Raw genomic sequence first — 20733 nt, 5'->3', positions numbered from 1 at the left:
CATTAGACCCTTTTTCTACTAGTGGAGACAACTCATCACATGGTAATAAATACACCAAGAATGCATGAAATTGATCACAATCATGTTACGCGGCTCACGTGATCTTTGCATTGAAGAACGTGAGAGAGTACATGCCACATAACTACTACTCTGTTGATTCCATAATATAGTGCGCTCATATTTTCGAGTTGTAACTTTGATCATAAATTAAACCAACATGGGCGACTGCGGCGGAAATAAAAATTATACCATTGAATTTTTTTAATGGTATAATTTTTGTTCCCACCGCAGTCGGTCACGTTGATTAAATTTATGGCCGATGTTAAACCTCGAAAAGCTTGGACGCACTATATTATAGAATGGAGGGAGTATCATGGACACAGTCACATAACTACTGTTATGGACCATAGTCTAACGACGACTACTCACATGATGAACGGTGCAACAAGGTTGATGAAGAAAGCTCGTGCATGTGGAGAGGATATCACTTCTACTTGAAAATCTCTCCTATTTCTTTTAAAGTAAAGTTGTGTCCTTCGGTTCTCCTTGGTCTAACCTAGTAAATTCCTCACTCCCTCTTTTTGTTTTGATTTTTGCCCTTTCGTCTCTGCTTTTTCTGTCGATATTTTTTCTGAAACCACCTCAATTGTCATGCCTATTATTGACTTATAAAATAAAATTGTGTTTTATCTGATAAGTCAACAAAGTTACCAAATGAGTGTTTATCAAACAAAAGCCTACTTCATTTACACAATCACAGTAACATGGGAGGGTAAATCACGGGCTAACATACTAGAATATTTATAACCCTTAGCAATGCGGAGAAATTGTCTAGTACTATAAAATAGCATTTTCACATGATTTCCAAATTCCAAATTCCGGGCTCCTGTCCAAAACTTCACACCCTTTTAATTACCCGCTTCTGCATCATGCCAAAGCTAATCACAAAGACGCCAAATAATGGTCTCCCAAGAAAGAAGGAGAAACACATAACTTAAAGACAATTGGACAAAAGAAAGATGTAACATGCTAACCAAGCCTACCGTATATATACTAACAAGCCCATCACTGGCTTGTCCACCAAAAATTGAGACAGAAACTCTCTGATAATCTACACGAGAATCAAGGGACCTGAATTCAGCCACTCACACCCACGAAGACTGTGAGTCTCATAGCCAGCACACTTCTGCATCGTTCAAGTGAAACACACATCTAGACTGGTCCACTTATTTGTCATTATCGTTGAACCCTGCAAGGAGAGGCTGTTTCTTCTCGTCCCACTTGTTCAACCTTTTCTGTGCCTCCTCTACCTGAAGAATGTACACAATAAACCACTACGGGTTAATTAGTGTATAATTTTTTTTCAACACATATATTTGATAAGTTTGCATCAAGCATACACCCTCAAGAAGGTTATAAATTATGTGATGGAAGGAACGACGATGAGCAAGCAACATGTCTTTATGTTACATTTATGACAACATCTATGGCGACGGCGAAAGATAGACTGTATCCTCGGACATCAGGGAGTTAATTTAGTATTCATCATTTAAAATTTCATTTAAAAGAATGAAAATGTAAATTCAACTTTCTGCGCTTGTAGTAATAAGGTATATAGGTATACCTTATCCCGCAAAAAAAAGTAATAAGGTATACCTCTTTGGACCAGTCAGTTCTGATGGTGACCCACAGCAGAATGGCCGTCTGCAAGGCTGTTCCCCCAATCAAGCCACCCCAAATACCCTGCAAGCAGGCATGCGATTCCATCAACACAAGTTAGAACACAGAACTGAAGACTTTGTCATCATGGAATGTAGATGAAAATTTTAGACAGATCCATCACCTTTGCACCAAGATTGAAGAAAAAACCGAGAACAACACCAAGTGGAACGCCTACAATGTAGTAAGAGCCGACGTTCACGTAAGCAACAAATTGTTGCCATCCACATCCAACAGCAACACCTGATGTTTCCATGCATGTCAGTAAACTTCAATCACCATGAATATGTGGTATCTCAAGAGAGAAAATATGCATCACAAAAAACAGTAGACTTGTTTCCCTCATTTGTACCTTCACTTTTTTTCCCTAAGGGCCTACACCTTGTATTACCCTATTCTTTTCTTGTACTTTGATACTAGAAAAAGTAATCAAATCACGGTGCGGAAACCTACTATAGCCCTAAAATAACAGGGTTGGCATAATAGTTTGCGCATGGCCGCAGGTTTCAATTCACTTGCCAACATTAAACTATAAATGACAAGCCTGGAACTTGGGAGAGAACTTCACGCTTTAAACAAGTTAGAGCTATTTTTAATACATATTACGCAGTTGCCCCACAAATATCCAATAAAAATTGACGCAGAATCATACTGATGCATATACGAAAGAGTCTACAGTCATTTAAGATAGAGGTGTGGGTCATCTCTTACCACTGGTACGTTAGAATTCAGTAACTATGATTAAAAAATATAGATTGAATAAAGAAACTAAATCATAGGAATTGTAACGTTAAACAAAACATAGATGGGCCAAGGATATAAGCTCCTGCTGCTTGAATAATGCACCTGCCATGAACATTCTCTGGAAAGTTGTACTAATGGACCTTACAAGAATGAAGATAGCACATTCCGTCAAGAAGAAAGTTTCTAAAAGTACCTGTCAGTACAGGTTGGATGCCACCGAGAACGAGTGTGATGGCGAGCAATGGGCAGAGATCTGCTACCGCGTCCGAAACTGCTTCACCATCTGTGAACAAGTAGCTGATGTGGTTGCGGAGGCAGAGGATCACAACAGCAAGGATGGTTGAGATTGTTGCAGAGAGCCCGGTCACGACCCACACAGAGAAAAATGCAGACTTGGGGTTGCCGGCGCCAAGCTCATTGCTCACTCTTACACTGAAGTGAAAACGTATCAATTAGTTAGTTAGAGTACTTAACTACTCCCTCTGTCCCAAAATATAAGAACGTTTTTAACACTACGCTAGTGTCAAAAATGTTCTTATATTATGGGACGGAGGGAGTAGTTGTCAGTAACCAATGCTAATGTTTATCAATGCCTTTGAGTATAGACTTGCGAACCTTGCAGCAGCATTGAACCCAACGGAGATCATGAACACCCAACCATAAATCGTCATACTGCACACATGCATCACAAAGTTAATTAGCGCCCACACATGCATCACAAGTTAATTAGCACCAACTTTGCAGACTTATTACTAGGAATAATAGCAAGACTCAAAGTCCAATGATACTCACCATACAGAGAGGGAATCCAGGGCAATCTCAGGGTTGGGGAGCAATCCAGCAATGATCACAAGCACCTGAAAGTACCATGTTTCAAGGCACAACATCACAGCAGATGCGGCGGAGAGTTTGAAGAAGCTCGGCAAACCGGAGAAGGCCTGCCAACTGAATCCCGTCCATGTGTGTCGGCATGTCGGGCTCACGACAATGTACACAAATTGCGCTCCGACGATAATCCACCAGCTCACACTCAGCACCAGCGAGGCACCGAGCAGCCCAAGGCCGACCTTGTACATTAGCACCCAGCTCAGCATCACATGTAGAATGAGTGTTGCCGTCGAGATGTAAGCACTCGGCAGGACGATGCTCTGGGCCTGCAGAAATTTCTGAATGGGGAAGTTGACGGCGTACGCGAAGATCTGAGGAATCAGGCCGTACACGAAGATCGATGCGGCACGGGCTATCTCGGGTGACTGTCCCATCAACAAGAGGAGTGGCTCCGAGAAAGCGTACATCACAGCAAGTGGTATGCCGGTTAAGCCCAAGAGAATGACGGAGCGCTGTAGGTAGATTCCGAGCATGTCGTACTTGTGGGCACCGTAGGCCTGCCCGCAGAGGGTCTCCACTGCACTTCCCATGCCCAGCTGCAAAAACAAAAACGTAATGTCTTAATTGTTAGGGCTGTCACAGATTGCATTCTAGCTAACTTATAGCTTAGATCTTGGTTAAAATTAGGAGTCCATGGAAAACACAATGAGGAAAGGCAAAACTGGTAGCAACTAGTATTATTTCTCACAATGATCTAGCAAAGTGCACTATGTTGTAGCACTACAGCCTTAATTTTGTTCCTCTTTCATGTTCAGTTGGTGTTAATTTCATGGAGCTTCATTTCTCTTGATCAAATTCATCATCATGAGTTTCATACTGCTCCCTCCATTGTCATCTATTTTTTTTCTTCTTACATCCTAATTACTTACAAAACGGTTATGCATGTTTCTTAGAAACAACATCTACTTATGTTTTCAATAAACAAGGAAAGCGGTTCAATTGGTTTGTTGTTTGCTAGATTTTCTTTTTTTTTTGGAAATTAAACAGAGAAGATAAACTGTTGACCAACTAAAAATAACAGTTAAGGCACCTTATTAATCTCAAGAAGCACATTGAGAATCCAAGGACTCCGAATATAATACGTGTCTTGCATCATTACTGGGTAGGTGCATCTAGTCGCTGAGTCCGGATTTTCATTTATGTGCAGCGTCCTTGGAGAGCAGACAGCTACACCACCACGATTACCAAGTGGGGTCGAAACAGCATTTAGAGTTAAGATTAGAGCGCAAACATTCGATATGACATGGGACTTTTCTTAAGTAGGGCGAGGTATAGGTGCCGACGAGCAATACCAATCCATCAACCTCTGGCCCATAAACAAATGAGCTTAGCTCTTGTCGGACGCTATCGATTGATTGATTGGTTGATTGAGAGAGGAGAATATATAAACGCGACGACAACAGTCCAATCCAAGACTGGTGGGGCAGGTCACGTCATTTGGCCACGCCCCGCTTAGAAATTGGCAGTACACCGTCATGAAGAAAAATAATGACATAATCACCTCTGGTGTGTTCTGCACAGAAATTGGTAATTTGTTTCGGTGGAAGTTACCTTAATTATCAAAATCTGTAAGCCGTGATGACATGTTAAAAATACTCACTCCATTTTTATTTACTCTGCATATTAGGTTAGGCTGAAGTCAAATTTTATAAAGTTTGACCAAATTTATAAAAAACAATATGAACATTCACAGTAACAAATTTATATGATGTAAAAATATATGCAATGATGAATCCAATGATACATATTTGGTGGTGTGTATGTTAATATGTTTTTGTACAAACTCGTTGAAAGCATATAATGTTTGACTTTATATAAACCTAATATGTGGAGTAAATAAAAACAGAGAGAATAGTGTAGTATGTACTGCCTTGACTTAAGGAGACACACTGCACTTATTGATGTGGGCACAACGTTATCTTTTTTAGGACCATATAGTCGATAATTGGAACGGTCCAAGCACTTGAAGACGCCTGAAAGGGTAGAGACCACAATGGATGGGAAGAGAGAGGGGAAGATCTAAATCTTGTGGGCAGGTCTAGAGGGAAGTGTACAAACTAAGCACCATGTGGCATGTGATTGACAAGGAAAGAAGCCAGGAAAGAAGATCACGTGTATGGATCTAGATGAAAGAAGAGAGAGTTGGAGGGACCAGGAGCAAATGCGCCTGCTGTGAACAGTAACATCAAAAATATTCAAAAACAATACAAAAAATTTTGAATTTTTTTTGTGGCATACTTTCGCAAGTGTTTGTTGTGCATGCAAAATTTCATCGCAAAATCACATTGGTAGAAGGCGTGGTAAAAAAAACAAAATTGATGCTCTGAAAATGTTACTACTTACAAAAGCATTTTGGAGCTTTGATTTTGTTTTTTTGGCACGACTTCTACCAATATGATTTCGTGATGAAATTTTGCATGCACAACAAATATTTGTGAAAGTATGTCACTAAAAAATTTCAGAATTTTTTCATTTTTTTTGTTTTACTGTTCACACCAGGAGCATTTGCTCGTGGGTGCAGAAAGGTTCTTTCGGAGTGGGAGGTGGCATCTCGCTTTCGACCATGCATGAAGAACACACCATGTACTTCATCTATACCATAATATATGTCATTTTAGCAGCTTAAATTAAACTGCTAAAACAAATAAATTATGATACGGTGGGAGTATTTTTTTTTTGTTTGCCTTTGTCGGAGGGAGTATGTATGACTGGCCCTAGTTGTGCATGCCAAATAGGCGTTGCCAACCATAGACCTGTCCCGCGCAATCTAGTCTAATCTACCAGTGGTTGTACGTAGGAAATATGGGTGTCACGCTCCGTCTAAGCAGTGGGTGGGCTGTGGCCATCACCTCCCTAGCCGTGTATGCTATCCATTGATCGAGAAAGGAGAATATATAAATGCCACAACAGTACAGAATTTTCTTTTATTTTCTTTGCTGGTAGGTGAGAGAGAAGAAGAAGAATCCAAAACTGATGGGACAGGCCACGTCTTTTGCCAGAAACTGATTAAGTTAAACTGAAGACAAGCCTGCTATCAAGCGACTGTTAGGCAGGTGGGACCCAGAAACACCTGCATTTATTTAATGCTGTCACTGTGCATATCCCGACATTACCTCTCTCCTTGACTCTTACCAACCACCTTCCACGGACCCGCTAGGGCTCCTACTCCCTCCTTTTAAAAATAAGTGACTTAATTTTGTACTAATTTTAGTATAAAGTTGAGTTATTTATTTTGGAACGGAGCGAGTAGAAGACCATATTCACGCCTACGTGGACGGTGCAGAGACGGCCCAGCAAGAAAGTGAAGAGGCAGGGGAGGACGGGGCCACGGAGGTGGTACCAAGTGGGTTTGAATGACTGGCTTGTGCCAAATGGGCCTGCCATGTGCCATGCCAAGGCCACTCCATGCATCTAGTAACTAGTGATGCTCTCCAACTAATCCAATCTAGTAGTACTAGTAGTACACCCACTAATCCAATCCACCTCTTCTAATAAGCACACGACGTCATAGGCTAATCCACTCCAGGGTTGCAATAGTCTAATCTAGTACTTACTGTAACAGGAAACAGCACTTGGCCTAATCCTATCTACCCAGCTACAGGATTATTAGAATCTACTCCCTCCGTTTCATAATATAAGAGTGTTTTTAACAAAGGGAGAAGTAATGTGCCCAAGCATGTGCTCTCAGCTCTCAATGAGCATGGCATCCAAGTACGCCGGCCGGGAAGAGAAACACAAACGCTACTCGTCGGGTGAACAAACATTTCGATCTACACGAAGCATTGCTCCGACCTCGACATGGGAGGGGTGAAGGTACCATGAGGCCTACTCCATTGTCGGCTGGACAAACGTAGTGTGTGCGACTGCCTACCATGAGGCCGAAGGCGAAGGTCTGGACGCCGCAGTTGCCGAGCGAGGCGGCGGCGAGCTCCAGGGTCCCCAAGTGGCCGCACAGGATCTGCGTCGACATGGACATGACGAAGTTGATCATGTACACCACCACCGCCGGCGCCGCCAGCCGCGCCAGCAGCCGGAGCTCGACCGCCCCCGCCAACCACGCGCGCCTCGCCAGCGGCGCCGACGTGTCCGTCAGGATGCTCTCCAGCAGACACGACGCGCCATGCTCATGCTCATGCTCATGCTCGTCCCCGCGAGCCATGACGCTCGTGAGGTTTGGCAGCTAGTTAGGACGAGAGAGGCTACGGAGCTATGGTCTATAGCTAGCTCGTACAGTACATGTGTGTGTGTGCCCTCTTGGCGTTGACGCTCCGGCCGGCTAAATAGTGGATTGGCTTGGCTCTTTCCAGATTGGTTTCTGATCACTCACTCCCACTGACGGCACCGTCAATAACAGGCCTGGATTCCCGCCGACGGCAGTGCCGACGGTGAGACTGGCTGTCTGGCCAGACCACGGCCGGACTGCTTTCCAAGTCGCCGTCCACGCGCACCCACGAGGTTCACGAGCCTGCTGTCGCCGGGCCACTATCTGACAATAGTAGCTGGGCTGCCACCGGCGCGACCTGTCCGGTGGCTCTCCTTCATCACCCGATCCGTGGGTGAGTAGGTAGGTATGGACACCATGTGCGGGCGATGATGCCATACACATGGGAGCATGGCCATCATTTTAGCCAGCATGATGTTGCATTCAGAAACGTTGTTTCCATAGCAAAATTATGGCTGGACATACGTTGCATCAGAAACACTGATTAAGCGGTAGGATCGATCTTATCTTAACTTTCTATATAACTAGAATCATCTTTTGGTAAGGAGGTGCTCGAGTGCCCAGCTCATCGTGCTATTAGTTATTGCATATGAATTTCAAGGACCTGGCTAGACAGCGCCCCTGCGCTCGTCGGAGGCTGCGAGCACACCTACCAGAAAAGGAAAGTCCTACTTTTAGTTAGAGAAGCACATGATGTCCGTCCCCCTTTGCTTACTTACCTTGCAGATTCTAGCCGGAAAGGATAAGATCTTGTCCCATGTGCATTTATTAGGGGGTTTCAAAAGAATTAAAAAGTCGTAATTTTTTATTTGAGTATCAATATTCAGATCCGTTTTCATCGTTGGGTTTCTTTTGACAAGCTCTTCAAAACTAGATCTCGTATGGATGGGTTTGGATGATTTTTTTCTCTCGAGCAACTTTGGATGCTATAGAGGCAACTTTAGTACTCTAGGAAAGCAACTTCTTATTTGTTTGTCAGTATGACTGTCTATCAACAAAAAAACCTTCTAAGTTGGCTACCATGACAGCCAAGTTGACTAGTTTCACATCTAAGTTCCCTACTATAACCAGTGAGTATCTTAACATTGTGCTTCGGAGATAGACAACTTAAGAAACAATGATGAACAACTATTCGGGTATTGTAGGCAACTAATTAACAATGACATGTAACTGTATGACCATAGTACACCTGGTAAGCAACTAACTAGCAATGACAACACCTCAACAACAATGGTAAACGACTTCAAAGTATTATAGGAAAATTATAAGTAATGACATAAGAGCGTCAACAATAGGAAACTTATAAGTAGAAGTGAGAAAGTTAGAAGAGTGTTACCACTTGTAGTACTAAAGTTGCCACTTGTAGAAGGAACATTGGTTATGAAAATCGATGTGATGTTACCTACCTATGTTTCAAAGTTATTCACTGTTGCTAATTAGTTGCCTATAATTGTTTACTAGTTGCTTTTAAATGGAGTGAAGTTGCTTATCTTATTTATTTTTCTAACACTAATCAAATTTAGTCCACATATATCAACAACATCATAACCACGGTAAACAACTTAGGAGAAAATATTACCATGCATTTACAAAACATGGATACATGATTATAGGGCCATGTATGGAATGGATAATATATGTTGTATATACCTTGATAAGCGAGTTGCCTCCTTTAGTGCTAAAAGTTGCCTCCATGTAATTCTAAAGTTGCCTACCAATGATACCTAGTTGCCTATATATGATAAAAAGTTGTCTACCATGGTTTCTAAGTTGTATACAACATACTTACTAGGTAAATTCACTATACACATGGTATAAGAAAGTTGCTTCTGATTAGAACTAAAGTTGCCTCATCTAGCATCAAAGTTGCTTTTTTTTAAATCATCAAAACATAGCACTATAGGATCTAGTTTTGAAGAGCTCCTCACGAGAAACCTAACGATGAAAACGGATCTTCGTCCTGACAATCGGTTCGAAAGTTGTAGCTTTTAGAAAAAGAAATGAACGGAATAAAATGAAATGACATCAGTACATGCATGCAGTTAATACTTGCGTCCACATGTGTTAGTATTCCTCTATCCTCTCTGCGCGGGCCGCGTCCTGACAAAAAAAATGATGTTTCCTATGTCTCCATCATATGGTCACCTTTTAATCGAACAGGTGGAAGAGCGAGCGCTCAGAAATGTTTAATAGTGCAGCTGCACTATTAAGCATTTAGGAAATTTCAATGGTCCGTTCTCTCTCTAAAAAAAATCAATGATTCATCATGCTATTGCTCGGATCATCATGATATTACATGCTTAATTTAGCTCATCCATAGATGTCTTGTTGTTTGTTGCATTTGTTTGTGTTGTGCATGATGAGTTCCATAGACAGGAACCAACATATATTAGATGTCATTTCTGGATGTCCTACTCTTTCCATTATTATCTACCATGTTCTCTTCCACCTCATGTCAACAAAACAAATATTTTCTTCTCTCCGGGTTATTCTTTTTTTTCAAATAGGTCTACATTGATTTATGATTATTATTATTTTTGAAAAGGAGGATAGCCTCCGGCCTCTGCATTGCATCAGAGTGATGCATGCAGCCTAGCATTGATTTTAAGATGAACAACTAATGATGGTTGTAATCTCGAGGTGTTTAAATTATAGCTGAATGGATATTATAGTTGGTGGCTTTCAGTGCATGACGATCATACTTGTGCACTCTCCAAGAGGTTAAAATGTACTCAAGTTGCTCCTAGGGATAGCTCGGGTGCTCTACCGCCCCCTCCCCTAGGCGTTTTCTCTACTTCCACCATGTTCTCCTTGTCATCACCGGATAAAAATGGCCGGTGGCAGTGAGGGTCGTGTCTTCATTTTCGGCCAAAAAAAATTAAATTTCGGCCGAATTTCGTCCATCTCGCCTAGGCCCGGTAATTGTATTAGTCGACCAAAATTTTCAGCACAGTTTAAACTTTTTTTGGCCCAATCCAACTTCTGGGGCCTCCCCACAATTTTCCTATCGAACCAAGCCTGAACCCTAAATAAATTACGATCCCCGCTCCTCCTGTGTGTGCGGCGGCGGCGGCGCTGCGCCCAGACTCGGCTCCACCACTCGTCGCCGTCTGCCTCCCCGCTCGAGCCTGCCACTCCTGCCCTTCGCGCCTTCCTGATGGTCTGGCCCCTGCTCATGACCTCTGCCGGCTGCGGGCTGCAGCTGAATCGAGAACTCCTCAACTCTGCAACACATCTCCATGTCCTTGTTTGCTGGTTTGCAATCCATCAAGCTCTCATGTCCATAAACAAATTTAACCATGACGCACAAGCTTGACTCTTGGCAATAAAGAAAAGTGAAGCATTACGTGTAGCCGGACGACACTCCATACGATACGCCCACTAATCCACCCTTGCACACGTCATAATCTAAGAGACATTGTTCACGCTTCGTGTAAGCCGTGGGTTATGCGAGATGGAGGCATGGAGCGTGTGCTGGAACCGAAGTATACCAAGCAGGCAGAGAAACACAAACGCGGGGAAGGTCACCAGGACAGATTCACACGCGAATGATTTAGAGTCCGCACGTACCATGAGGCCGTAGGCGAAGGTCTGGACGCCGGTGTTGCCGAGCGAGGCCGCGGCGAGCTCCAGGTTGCCCAGGTGGCCGGAGAAGATCTGCGTGGACATGGACATGACATAGTTGATCATGTACACCACCACCGCCGGTGCCGCCAGGCGCGCCAGCATCCGGAGCTCGACGGCCCCCGCCGCCCACGCGCGCTCTGCCAGCGGCGCCGACGTGTCCGTCAGGATGCTCTCCAGCCGACCCGGCGCGTCCTCGCCACCCATGCTCGCACTGTAGCTTTGAGGAGCCGAGGACAAGAGTCCACAGACGTATTCGGACGGCAACTAGCTAGCGCAGCTGAGGAGCTCCGATCCTGTTGCTGCTGCTGCTTGATGGCCTTCCGGGTCGTCGGTGATTTCATACTTATAGAGAGTCCCATGCATAAAATAATGGACAGCCCGCCCACGTGCTGGGGCGTGGGAGACTTGCGATTTGTTTTTGCTCCTTCAACGCGACAGCTACCGCGTTCGTTCGTTCGCGGCTGCTCCACACGGCGCCGCTTGTTGGTCGGCACACTGATGAGTGATGATGGCCGGCGTTGCTTCCCGGTCGTCCTCGCGCCGCACGCGCGCTGATATGTCATGGCCTACGCGGGCACCACACCTACCCATTGGGCATTACCCCCACGAAGGCACGGGCCAGTAGGCGGCCGGTAGCTGCACACCCATCACCTTTCCAACCACAACCCTGGTCCAAACAAGATTATCATCTCCTTGAATCCCTGGCATTTTCACCTGCTTTGTTTACATACCAGCCTGGAGCATTGGCCGTAGAAGATTACTAGAAACACGTAGAAGCACCACCTCTATCTCTTTCTCCTCCCCTTTCTCTCATGCATGGAGCACGGGCCGTGCCTTTAGTTGGTGTCAGGTGCCACTCGCGTGATCCCTTTCACGGCGATGCATGCATTGTATTTGTCCAGACGTAGACAGGTTCACATAGCCGCAGATTTATTTCCCCCGTCGTCCCCTGATCCGTGTACACTACGGTCGTCATTAATTTCACGGCGACGCATGGTCTATACCAAGTATAGTTGGACATACATTGCACTAGAACACACATTAAGTGCAAGAAACACACGGTTTGGTGTAGTAATAACTGCCTAACTCTTGCTAGCCAGGCAAGATAACTGGGACTGACAGTAGGACCTAGCCAGCGCCGGCCATACCGGGTACCCAGCTCATAGGGTATCACAAATTCACAATGACTTATGCCGCGTCGGATCTATCACCCAATAAGAGCAACTCTAGCAGAGCCTCTATATGCAGTATATGGAGGTTGCTGAGGTGATGTGGAAACTAAGACTCTAGGTCGACTTGTCAGTTGGACATATTTTTTTTCCCAAATATCCATGTCCTCCCATATGAGGCGGTAGATCACGTGAAGTCCTTTGCGCCACACGCAACTTCCATTTGGAGAGCGCTTCAAAAGATGGCCCCGAGACTACAAATAGGGAACCTGAAGGCCAGATATGCAGGGTGCTTCATAAATTTTGGCAGATCTAATAGATATGTCGACTCTGCTAGAGTGCCTTTTTTTTGGGGAAAGTCAAGAAGTTCGTGTGTGAGGCTGCTACGCTCGAGCAGTTCAAGGACAACATCAAAAGATGTCCCAGTAACACCGACGACCTGGCCATGAAAGGTGAAGATGAATGAGGCAGTGAGGAAGAAGAGGTCGAGGGCACGCAGTGGGGGAACAACGAGAGAGGAATGGATTGGTTGTCAATCTGCTGCTCGCAGGGTGCGTGCTGCTACTGGCGAGCATGTGTACAACTGAAGGAGAACAGGGGAGAGGGAACTGAAAAAGATGACCCAGCTGAGTGATGGGTCACACGTCTATCTCAATGTAACATGCATACAAGCTGCCACCTCGACACTTATGGATGGACCTCACCTCGGAGAAGTCATTAAAATGCCCTAAGTTGCCGATTGGTGGTTTATGCAAAAAAGATCACCATAGCCATGGTGTTTTTTCGCAACAAAATTGTACAGGGATGTTTCTTATAAATCTAGCCTTTAATGTGGTGGTTTTGTGCACTTAACTCGCTGAATTTCCCTAAGTATTGGCTTGGATGTTCCTAGTGATTTTGTGTTCTTTTACTGTAATAACAAGATATCTTGAACAATAGAAAGTACCTCCGGATTTATTTATTTTTGAAACGAGGCAAAAGATTTGCCATTTTCATTGATTAAGAAGAAGAGAGAATTGCCCGGTTAATTCGCGGAAAACCGGGCTAAAACCGATACAACTCAACCCACATGACATGGGTACCACCGGCCAACCTGGCCACCGACATGGAACACAAAGCTGCAAAGAAGAAAGGCATTCGCCGAGGAGTCGCAAGCGTCATCGCCATCACTGATTGCCTCGAACGAGCGACTCCGACTTCACCATAGAGCTCCAATCTCGAAGCCAACCTGCAAACAGCTGTATAGGAGCCACGACGGCACATGCCACCGGATGGCCACACGCGCAAGCAACTGACAGCTCCGACTTTGACAACGAGCATCACCAGGAAAATATGCAAGACTTGCACCGACCGTGCCCACAGAAGAGCACCTCGGACACGCCGGGAAGAACCGACTACCGAAGTCCACGCTGCGACCCGAGCTCCTCTCGACGCCATCATCATTACCAAACAGAAACCAGCGCCCCGCCTCAGCAAACCACGCGGCGAAGATGCCGCCATCCACGGCGAAGATGCCGCAATCCACCAGTCTCCCAGTCGTAGCCGGCTCCGAGACGATGCCCCCAAGGAGGAGAAAGACGCGAAGACGCCTTCATCGCCCGACCCAGCGGATCTGAGGTTTCCCTCTGGAGCCAAAGCCGTGGGGAGGAGGAGCACACCTCCACGACAACACTTCCAAGAAAGATCACGACACCCGCAGGCGCCACCATCGCCGGCTCCGAAGAAGGCCGAAGCAAAGATTTCTCCTGGAGATGCACCGACCACCTACCACCACCGACCACCGCCCACCAGCCACCACCTACTGAGGCCGACCTCATTCAGGCCACGGGATCCCACGATCCACCGCGACATGACATGCACCACCCCCTGGCCGAAGCCGCCGTCCACCACCGCAGCACCACCGTGGCCACCACCACCGCAGCAACCCACGCCGCATCGCAAAGCGCATCACCCAGATCGATGCACCTCGCACCAGATCCAATCGGAGCTGCACATGCGAAGCAGCAGAGCAGACGAGCAGGATCCCCTCCGCAGCACACCTCGCACTCCAGAGAAGCACACATGCCACGCACAGCCGGTCACCAGCCCGACACGCGCCTGCAGCCACCGCGCCCGGCCGGTCGCTGCGCCCCACGCGCACAGCCGGAACCGAGCCGCCGCCACGCAAGCGCGCGCCGTCCACGCCCCGGCCACATCAGGAGCTCGGACCGAGGCCGCCGCCCCGGCGCCCCACACCGTCCGCACCAACCGCCGCCAGCGGGATCCCAGATCGGATCGGGACCGCACGAGGCCGACGACCGTGACCGCGCGCACCGCGACGGCGCGCCCACCGCCGCGACCAGACGCCTCGCCACACGCCGGAGACCGCCTCCGCCGCGAGCAGCGACGCCGCCACGAGGCCGAGCGCCGGACAGCCGCGACCCGCACGCGAGCGCCCCTCCTCCCTAGCGAGCAGCAGCTACAGAGACCGCCCCGCCGCCGCCGGCTCCGCGCAGGCTTTGCCTGCCAGAGGCCACCGGCGACGGCGAGGGAGAGAAGAGGCTGGTGTTGGGGAGGCCGCGGGAGGAGCGGCGGTCGCCGCCCGTGCCGCCCCGGGGAGAGAGCGACGCGGGGGCCTTCAACCTTCTGTCCTACCTCCGGATTCATATTAATTGGCACACACTTAGTATAAAGTTGTACTAAGTGTGCATCAATTAATTTGGATCGGATTGACCTATATGTTTTTGTTCCAATTGGTTGTTTCGAGTGCGAGTATCTCCATAGGATTTCCCTTCAGTGCACCAGCTCACTTGCTCCTTATAATGAACTGATTTTCTTTTCTTAAGATATTAGTGGAAAGTTGGTTTGCCCATTTTGAAAGCGACAGCAGTAACCAACAAGGTTACTATAGCTGGGTTAGTAGGTAGGCTTTTGCCCATTCTTGCACATTAGGTGTGTTGTGGCCAGTGGCGCGCGAGTGAAACTCAAGGAGGGGCCAAAACAGCTAGAGAACTTAGAGAGGCCGGGAGATTAGCATGGGGTTTAGGCTTAGCAGGAGCACATCCTTGCAATTTTTCTCTTTGGAGGGGGGCCGACGATCCGCCGGTGTTTGTGGCCTTGCCTTGGTTTTGCCTTGGTGTTGTCCGTGCACTTTTGTGCAAAAATGGTAATTAATCACATCAGTAATTTTGGTAGTGTGTCTTCGAGTGACAAAAACCGAAGGAACAACCAAACATCAAACTAATTTTTTGTGTGAAATTGGACTAATCTTGTTTGGTTAGCTCGTTTAGTTTTCAGCGTTAAGTTTTCAGCTGAAACTGTCCACTTCTACTTAAAACCTCTCCGTTTTCCTCCTTTGTGGACACAACTAATGATCCAAGCCACATGCAAGTTCATGAACTGACACAAGCAAACTTACGGAAGATCCGACTCACAGATCTTAAAATATTTTTATGTGAAGTTTTATTCTATTTAAGCTGATCATGTTATGCATTGGTTTTCCGTCTGATAAATCTGAAAGTGAAGTATCTGTACATTTTAAACATTGTATACGTCCAGATTGATTATGTATTATTACTTCCCATAAGCCAACTTAATTTAGATTGAAATATTAGTAATTTGTCGTATATACATAGATAGCCGACATACATTTTCATAAGAAAGGTTTTTTGAGTACCACGTTACAGAACTCCTTTTCTTTATCAAAAAAGTCAGGCGTTGTGCAAACTTTGCTGAGTACAAATAGAATGAACTTGTTTGGTTGCTTCACTGGAGCAAACATGCCTGACAAGGCACTTCCCTAAGATCTGCATCTACTTTATTTTGTTTGTGCCCTGGATAATCTGACGCTAGCCTGGCCGGAAAACCTGAGAGCGTCATTAGCTTAGTCCATGTGACCGAGATTGGAGTCCAGGGCAGCAATTAAACAGGCCCCACATGCATGCAAGGTCGTTCGAACATGGTGCCACAAATAAACACCCCCTCCCCCACACAAACAAACAAAACATATCAACCACCGTCGTTAGCATGGAAACCTGAGAGCATTATTAGCCCAGGTGACCGAGATGGATGCTTAGGTATACCATATGATTGGTAAGCATGTTACTAATTATATATGAAATGGAAACAAAAGCAGCGGCCTGATATCGTATATTTAGCTCGAGCATGCATCCTACCCCCCCCCCCCCCCCCCCCCCCTCCCAAAAAAAGTAATTCAAAATGAAGCATAGATGCCATTATTATTTTTCAAAGATGTACCGGTAATGACCAGTTTCGACTTACCTACATTGAGTGCTGTTTCATCGCAAAAAAAAAGGGAACTACACCATTATATATTTTTTTTTGATATGTACCAGTTACGGACTTTCACACATTCCGCGACATAAGATGGTTATTAATTTATGTGCAACTCCAAGTTGTACCATATCAATTAACATCAACGAAGAGGCCGCGCGCAAAGCATCAAATGAACTTAATTACCCCACAGCAACATGTACAGCAAAGGCTAACTTGGTTTCCTTTTTAGTGAAAACGCAGTCGAAGTGAGCGCCTAGTTTTGAAGACTAGGCTACAATGGTTCCAAAATTTTGAAGTCATGCAAAAAAAGAAGTTATTTCAAAGTTTTGAAAAAATCCAAACTTTTCACCAATTACATATACCTGATCAGTACATATTTGTAAAATTTTAAGAATTAATACGATGATTTGGAGGCCACACAAAAAAGATAGAATTCCGGCCCAAATACAATAAGAATGTAACCAGTTTTTAACTACGACCTGTCCTTTCTGTATGCAGCAGATACGAGAAATATGTTTTTGATAAAATTTTGTATATAGACAACATACATATAAGTATATGTGTACATACACTTTTTATATACATGTAACAATAACGTTTTGTATATGGTGGAAACAAGTGTTATCTAGAGTCCGGTATCCAAATGGCATTTTCGGATAGAAGGTTAATAGGATAAATGCCTTTTTCGGATGGAAGGATGCTATCTGGTGCACGTGACGTGTTCGAATCCCATGCCTTTGGGGGAGTATGACGCATGCATGAAGAGTCGGAAATGGTCAATGCATGCATGCACGTAAGTGTTAATTATTCCCACGAGAGACAAGACGTACTATGGTTCTTGCTCTGCCACGTCCATATATACATATGTCACTCATATATACCATACGATCGACAGACATACTGGTCTCTTAATAGCTACTCCAATAGCGTGTCCACAACATTATACAGTACTCCATTACTCCTTGAACACACAACAATAAGGACCGTGTGTATGCCGCGCTTATATATTACTGTATGTCGGTATCACTGTATGCATGCATACACGGCGACATAGTAGAGTGCTTCGCGGAAATGTTGAAAACAGCAGTAGAATATTGCGTCACATGCCCGCCAATAATGCATGTGATGTTTCACTTTCTTGTTGCGTGCATGCATGGCAAAGAGTGCGGACGGTTCGGGTAAGGCCAACGCACAAAAGATGGACTCCTTTTCCGCCGTATCGTACACACCTCATCCATGCATAAACAAATTGGCCCATGACACACGCGCTCGGCTCGTGGCCGTAAACAAATTTGTGAAACCTTTTGGTCAAATCCATCAACGTCCAATAATGGCAATGTTCATTGAACATTTCGATCGGTCTAAGTCTAAGATGTGGGCAAGTGAATAATATACTAGGGATGAAGTAGCTAGCAACAAGTGAAGTAGTATATTGTGACTCAAAATCTCCAGTTGCAATCCATCAACCTCACCCATAAACAAATTACCTCACCAAATCAACTCCCCATTAATTAAGATCCAACAGCCGTCGGAGGCTCGGAGCATATGGTCCAACACTCCAACTCTCAACGTACAGTCCAGATGGAACAAGGCAGGCACGCGGATGATTTAGATAGTATAGTATGAGATGGACGGGAGAGGAGGAGCACGTACCATGAGGCCATAAGCGAAGCTCTGGATGCCCGTGTTGCCGAGGGAGGCGCCGGCGAACTCCAGGGTCCCGAGGCGGCCGCAGAGGACCTGCGTGGACATGGACATGAGGTAGTTGATCATGTACACGACCACCGCCGGCGCCGCCAGACGCGCCAGCATCCCGAGCTCGACCGTCGCCGCCGCCCACGAGCGCCTCGCCAGCGGCACCGACGAGTCCGTCAGGATGCTCTCCAGCCTGCCCGACGCGTCCCCTTCAGCCATGCTCTCGTATGGTATGGTAGCTTGGTTAGGTTGATTCTGCTAGCACAGCGAGGAGCTCGTGTATGTGCGCGTGTGTCGCTGGTATGTAAATATAGATAAACGAGTGAAGCCATTAGAATCGCCATGCATTGCCCTGCGCCAACCACTTGTCCCGCCGTCGCTGTAGCTCCGATATCCTTATCGTCCAGCTCTCGCCGTGTCAGCCATGCTGCCTTGGCTTGTAGCCAGCTCTCTCACACGAGATCGTGTAAAGCAAAGATAGAGAGATGATGCTAGTAGTTCTCTCACGTGGCAGCACGGAAGAAGAAAGGCAATGTATGCACCCACCTACACACGCACACATACTTCCAAGTGACGCTGACTCACGTATACTAACTTTAGGCTTGATTGCTTCTATTATTGATTGGTTCATAGAGGAGAAGTAAATACACGCCTCTAATTTTATGACTCTATATATATGAGCCCACGTATTATTTGTTGAAGTGTCCAGATACAATGCTTGTTTTGAGAAGAAATCTCCTAAAGATCCTGCTGTTGTGATTTTTAGCTTATGTCATTACCTCATTAGGAGGGTTCTCTGAAGATCAATAAGATCCTTGAAGAAGCATATGCCAGAATTCATGGTTGGAATCCACTGAGTAGACAACTTGGAGGCTCAGATGAGATGACTAGGCTCTGGACTCTGGAGGGGTGTTTTTTCTTGCCGAGGATCAATCTCTTGATCTTCTGTCTTGCTTGTTGTAGCTGTTTTCCTCTGCTAAAATAGACGATGTTGTATATCATGGATGTTTTGCCAGTGTTGATCGCTTAATTTGGTCGTTGTGTGGCTAGGAAGGTCTTTGCTTTGTGTTGGCCGATATTGTGCTTTGATGGTGGTGCGAGTATAGTGGAACAGGCCTGCTAAAAATCAGTCGACTAAGATTAGCCAAGTATCAGTCGATCATGTAGCATTTTATGCCATTGTTTGCAACATTTTTTCTATCGGTTGCAATATTCATCTTGCTGGTTATAGCATGTCGTCCCTCATCAGTTGTAGCACGTCATCTCACCAGTTACAACATCCTTTATTAACGGTTGTAGCATTTCAGTTAGAATGGTTGTAGCATTTATTGTTGTTGCTTGCAATAACGTCGCAACATTTTTCGTCACCATCTGTAGCATCCAGCCATGTCGCTTGTAGGACAAAAAAAAAACACGCTGACGTACCAAACTGAGACTTCGTAAAGTCTCAATCGATTGAGTTCTAGACACACCAGATAAATAGAGCCTGCATGCTGAGATGCGATGCAAGTATGTTCACTAAACATTTCTTTTCTCTTGGTTTGTTTTCTGTTTTGCAATAACTCTATTGATGGTTTCTTTAATAAAAATCAACTTGGTGGCTCGTTAAAACTTAGAAAAAAACATGATTCCACTTTGGGTTCACAAACATGCCCTCCTTGCTGAGTAGTCACTAGCTCCAAACTACTAGAAACTGCTGCTAGAATCTATAGTGATACAAGCTTTTGTTTTATAATTTATAGTGACACGATTAAGAATAATGCTGCCTCTACCATGCCTAAACTAAGCTGGCAACATACTACACGTTGGTTATACCAGCTACAAGGTTCACATGTTAAAGACACGTTTCACCGCGCGCCATAAGAAAAGGAGAATTACACCGGCCTCTGCATCACCGTGATGCACACAGTCATCTTTATTAATTATTCACCAGAGTCTGACAAAATTAATACAAGGATCAACCCGATGCCCTCTTCTAGGCGAACAAAGTCAATACATCTAAACCAATACAGATGTGCCTTGTCCGCATAAGAGACACACTGAAGGATCAGCCATCGCCGCCATCTTCTTCCATCCAGTCTTCAGGAGGAATCACTACATAGATCTTGCGAGTCCCATTTGCCATCGACGTCACCACTTCACCAGACAGCACCACCAACCTGCGCTCATCGACCAAACCGCATCCAACTCTGGGACTCCACTGCTCCACGCCACCGAGACACACCGTCTTCAATGCGGTCGATGTAACACCGCTCCACCTATTGGCCTCCCCGGTGAATCACTGCTCCAAAACGATACCCCCAGGAGGGAGAACGACACCAAAGTCTCCGTCATCATCTGATCCGGGAGACCCTGATCTAGGGTTTCCCCCGTAATAGCTACCACCTAGAGGAA

General features: G+C 45.7%; 1 protein-coding gene across 4 annotated transcripts; it reads right to left on the bottom strand.

Annotated features, from left to right (window-relative positions):
* Window positions 1-669: 669 nt before the first annotated feature.
* On the bottom strand, window positions 670-18615 carry LOC123072603 (protein DETOXIFICATION 40). 4 transcript variants are annotated; one of them, XM_044496186.1, is made up of 7 exons: window positions 18298-18615; window positions 3256-3887; window positions 3079-3135; window positions 2657-2895; window positions 1844-1962; window positions 1657-1743; window positions 670-1310 (listed from the first exon to the last, which is right to left on the bottom strand). In XM_044496186.1, the coding sequence occupies exons 1-7, from the start codon at window positions 18556-18558 to the stop codon at window positions 1227-1229; spliced, it is 1479 nt and encodes a 492-aa protein (XP_044352121.1). In that variant the 5' UTR covers window positions 18559-18615; the 3' UTR covers window positions 670-1226. The 4 variants fall into 4 exon arrangements, with proteins under 4 accessions (XP_044352121.1, XP_044352120.1, XP_044352119.1 ...); XM_044496185.1 differs by lacking the exon at window positions 18298-18615 and adding an exon at window positions 11144-11511; XM_044496184.1 differs by lacking the exon at window positions 18298-18615 and adding an exon at window positions 7223-11107.
* Window positions 18616-20733: the final 2118 nt, after the last annotated feature.

This window comes from Triticum aestivum, chromosome 3B (genome assembly GCF_018294505.1).
Source record: "Triticum aestivum cultivar Chinese Spring chromosome 3B, IWGSC CS RefSeq v2.1, whole genome shotgun sequence".
Classification (NCBI taxonomy): domain Eukaryota; kingdom Viridiplantae; phylum Streptophyta; class Magnoliopsida; order Poales; family Poaceae; genus Triticum; species Triticum aestivum.
Note: the sequence above shows the minus strand (reverse complement) of the source record. Positions and strands in the feature narration are given on the sequence as shown.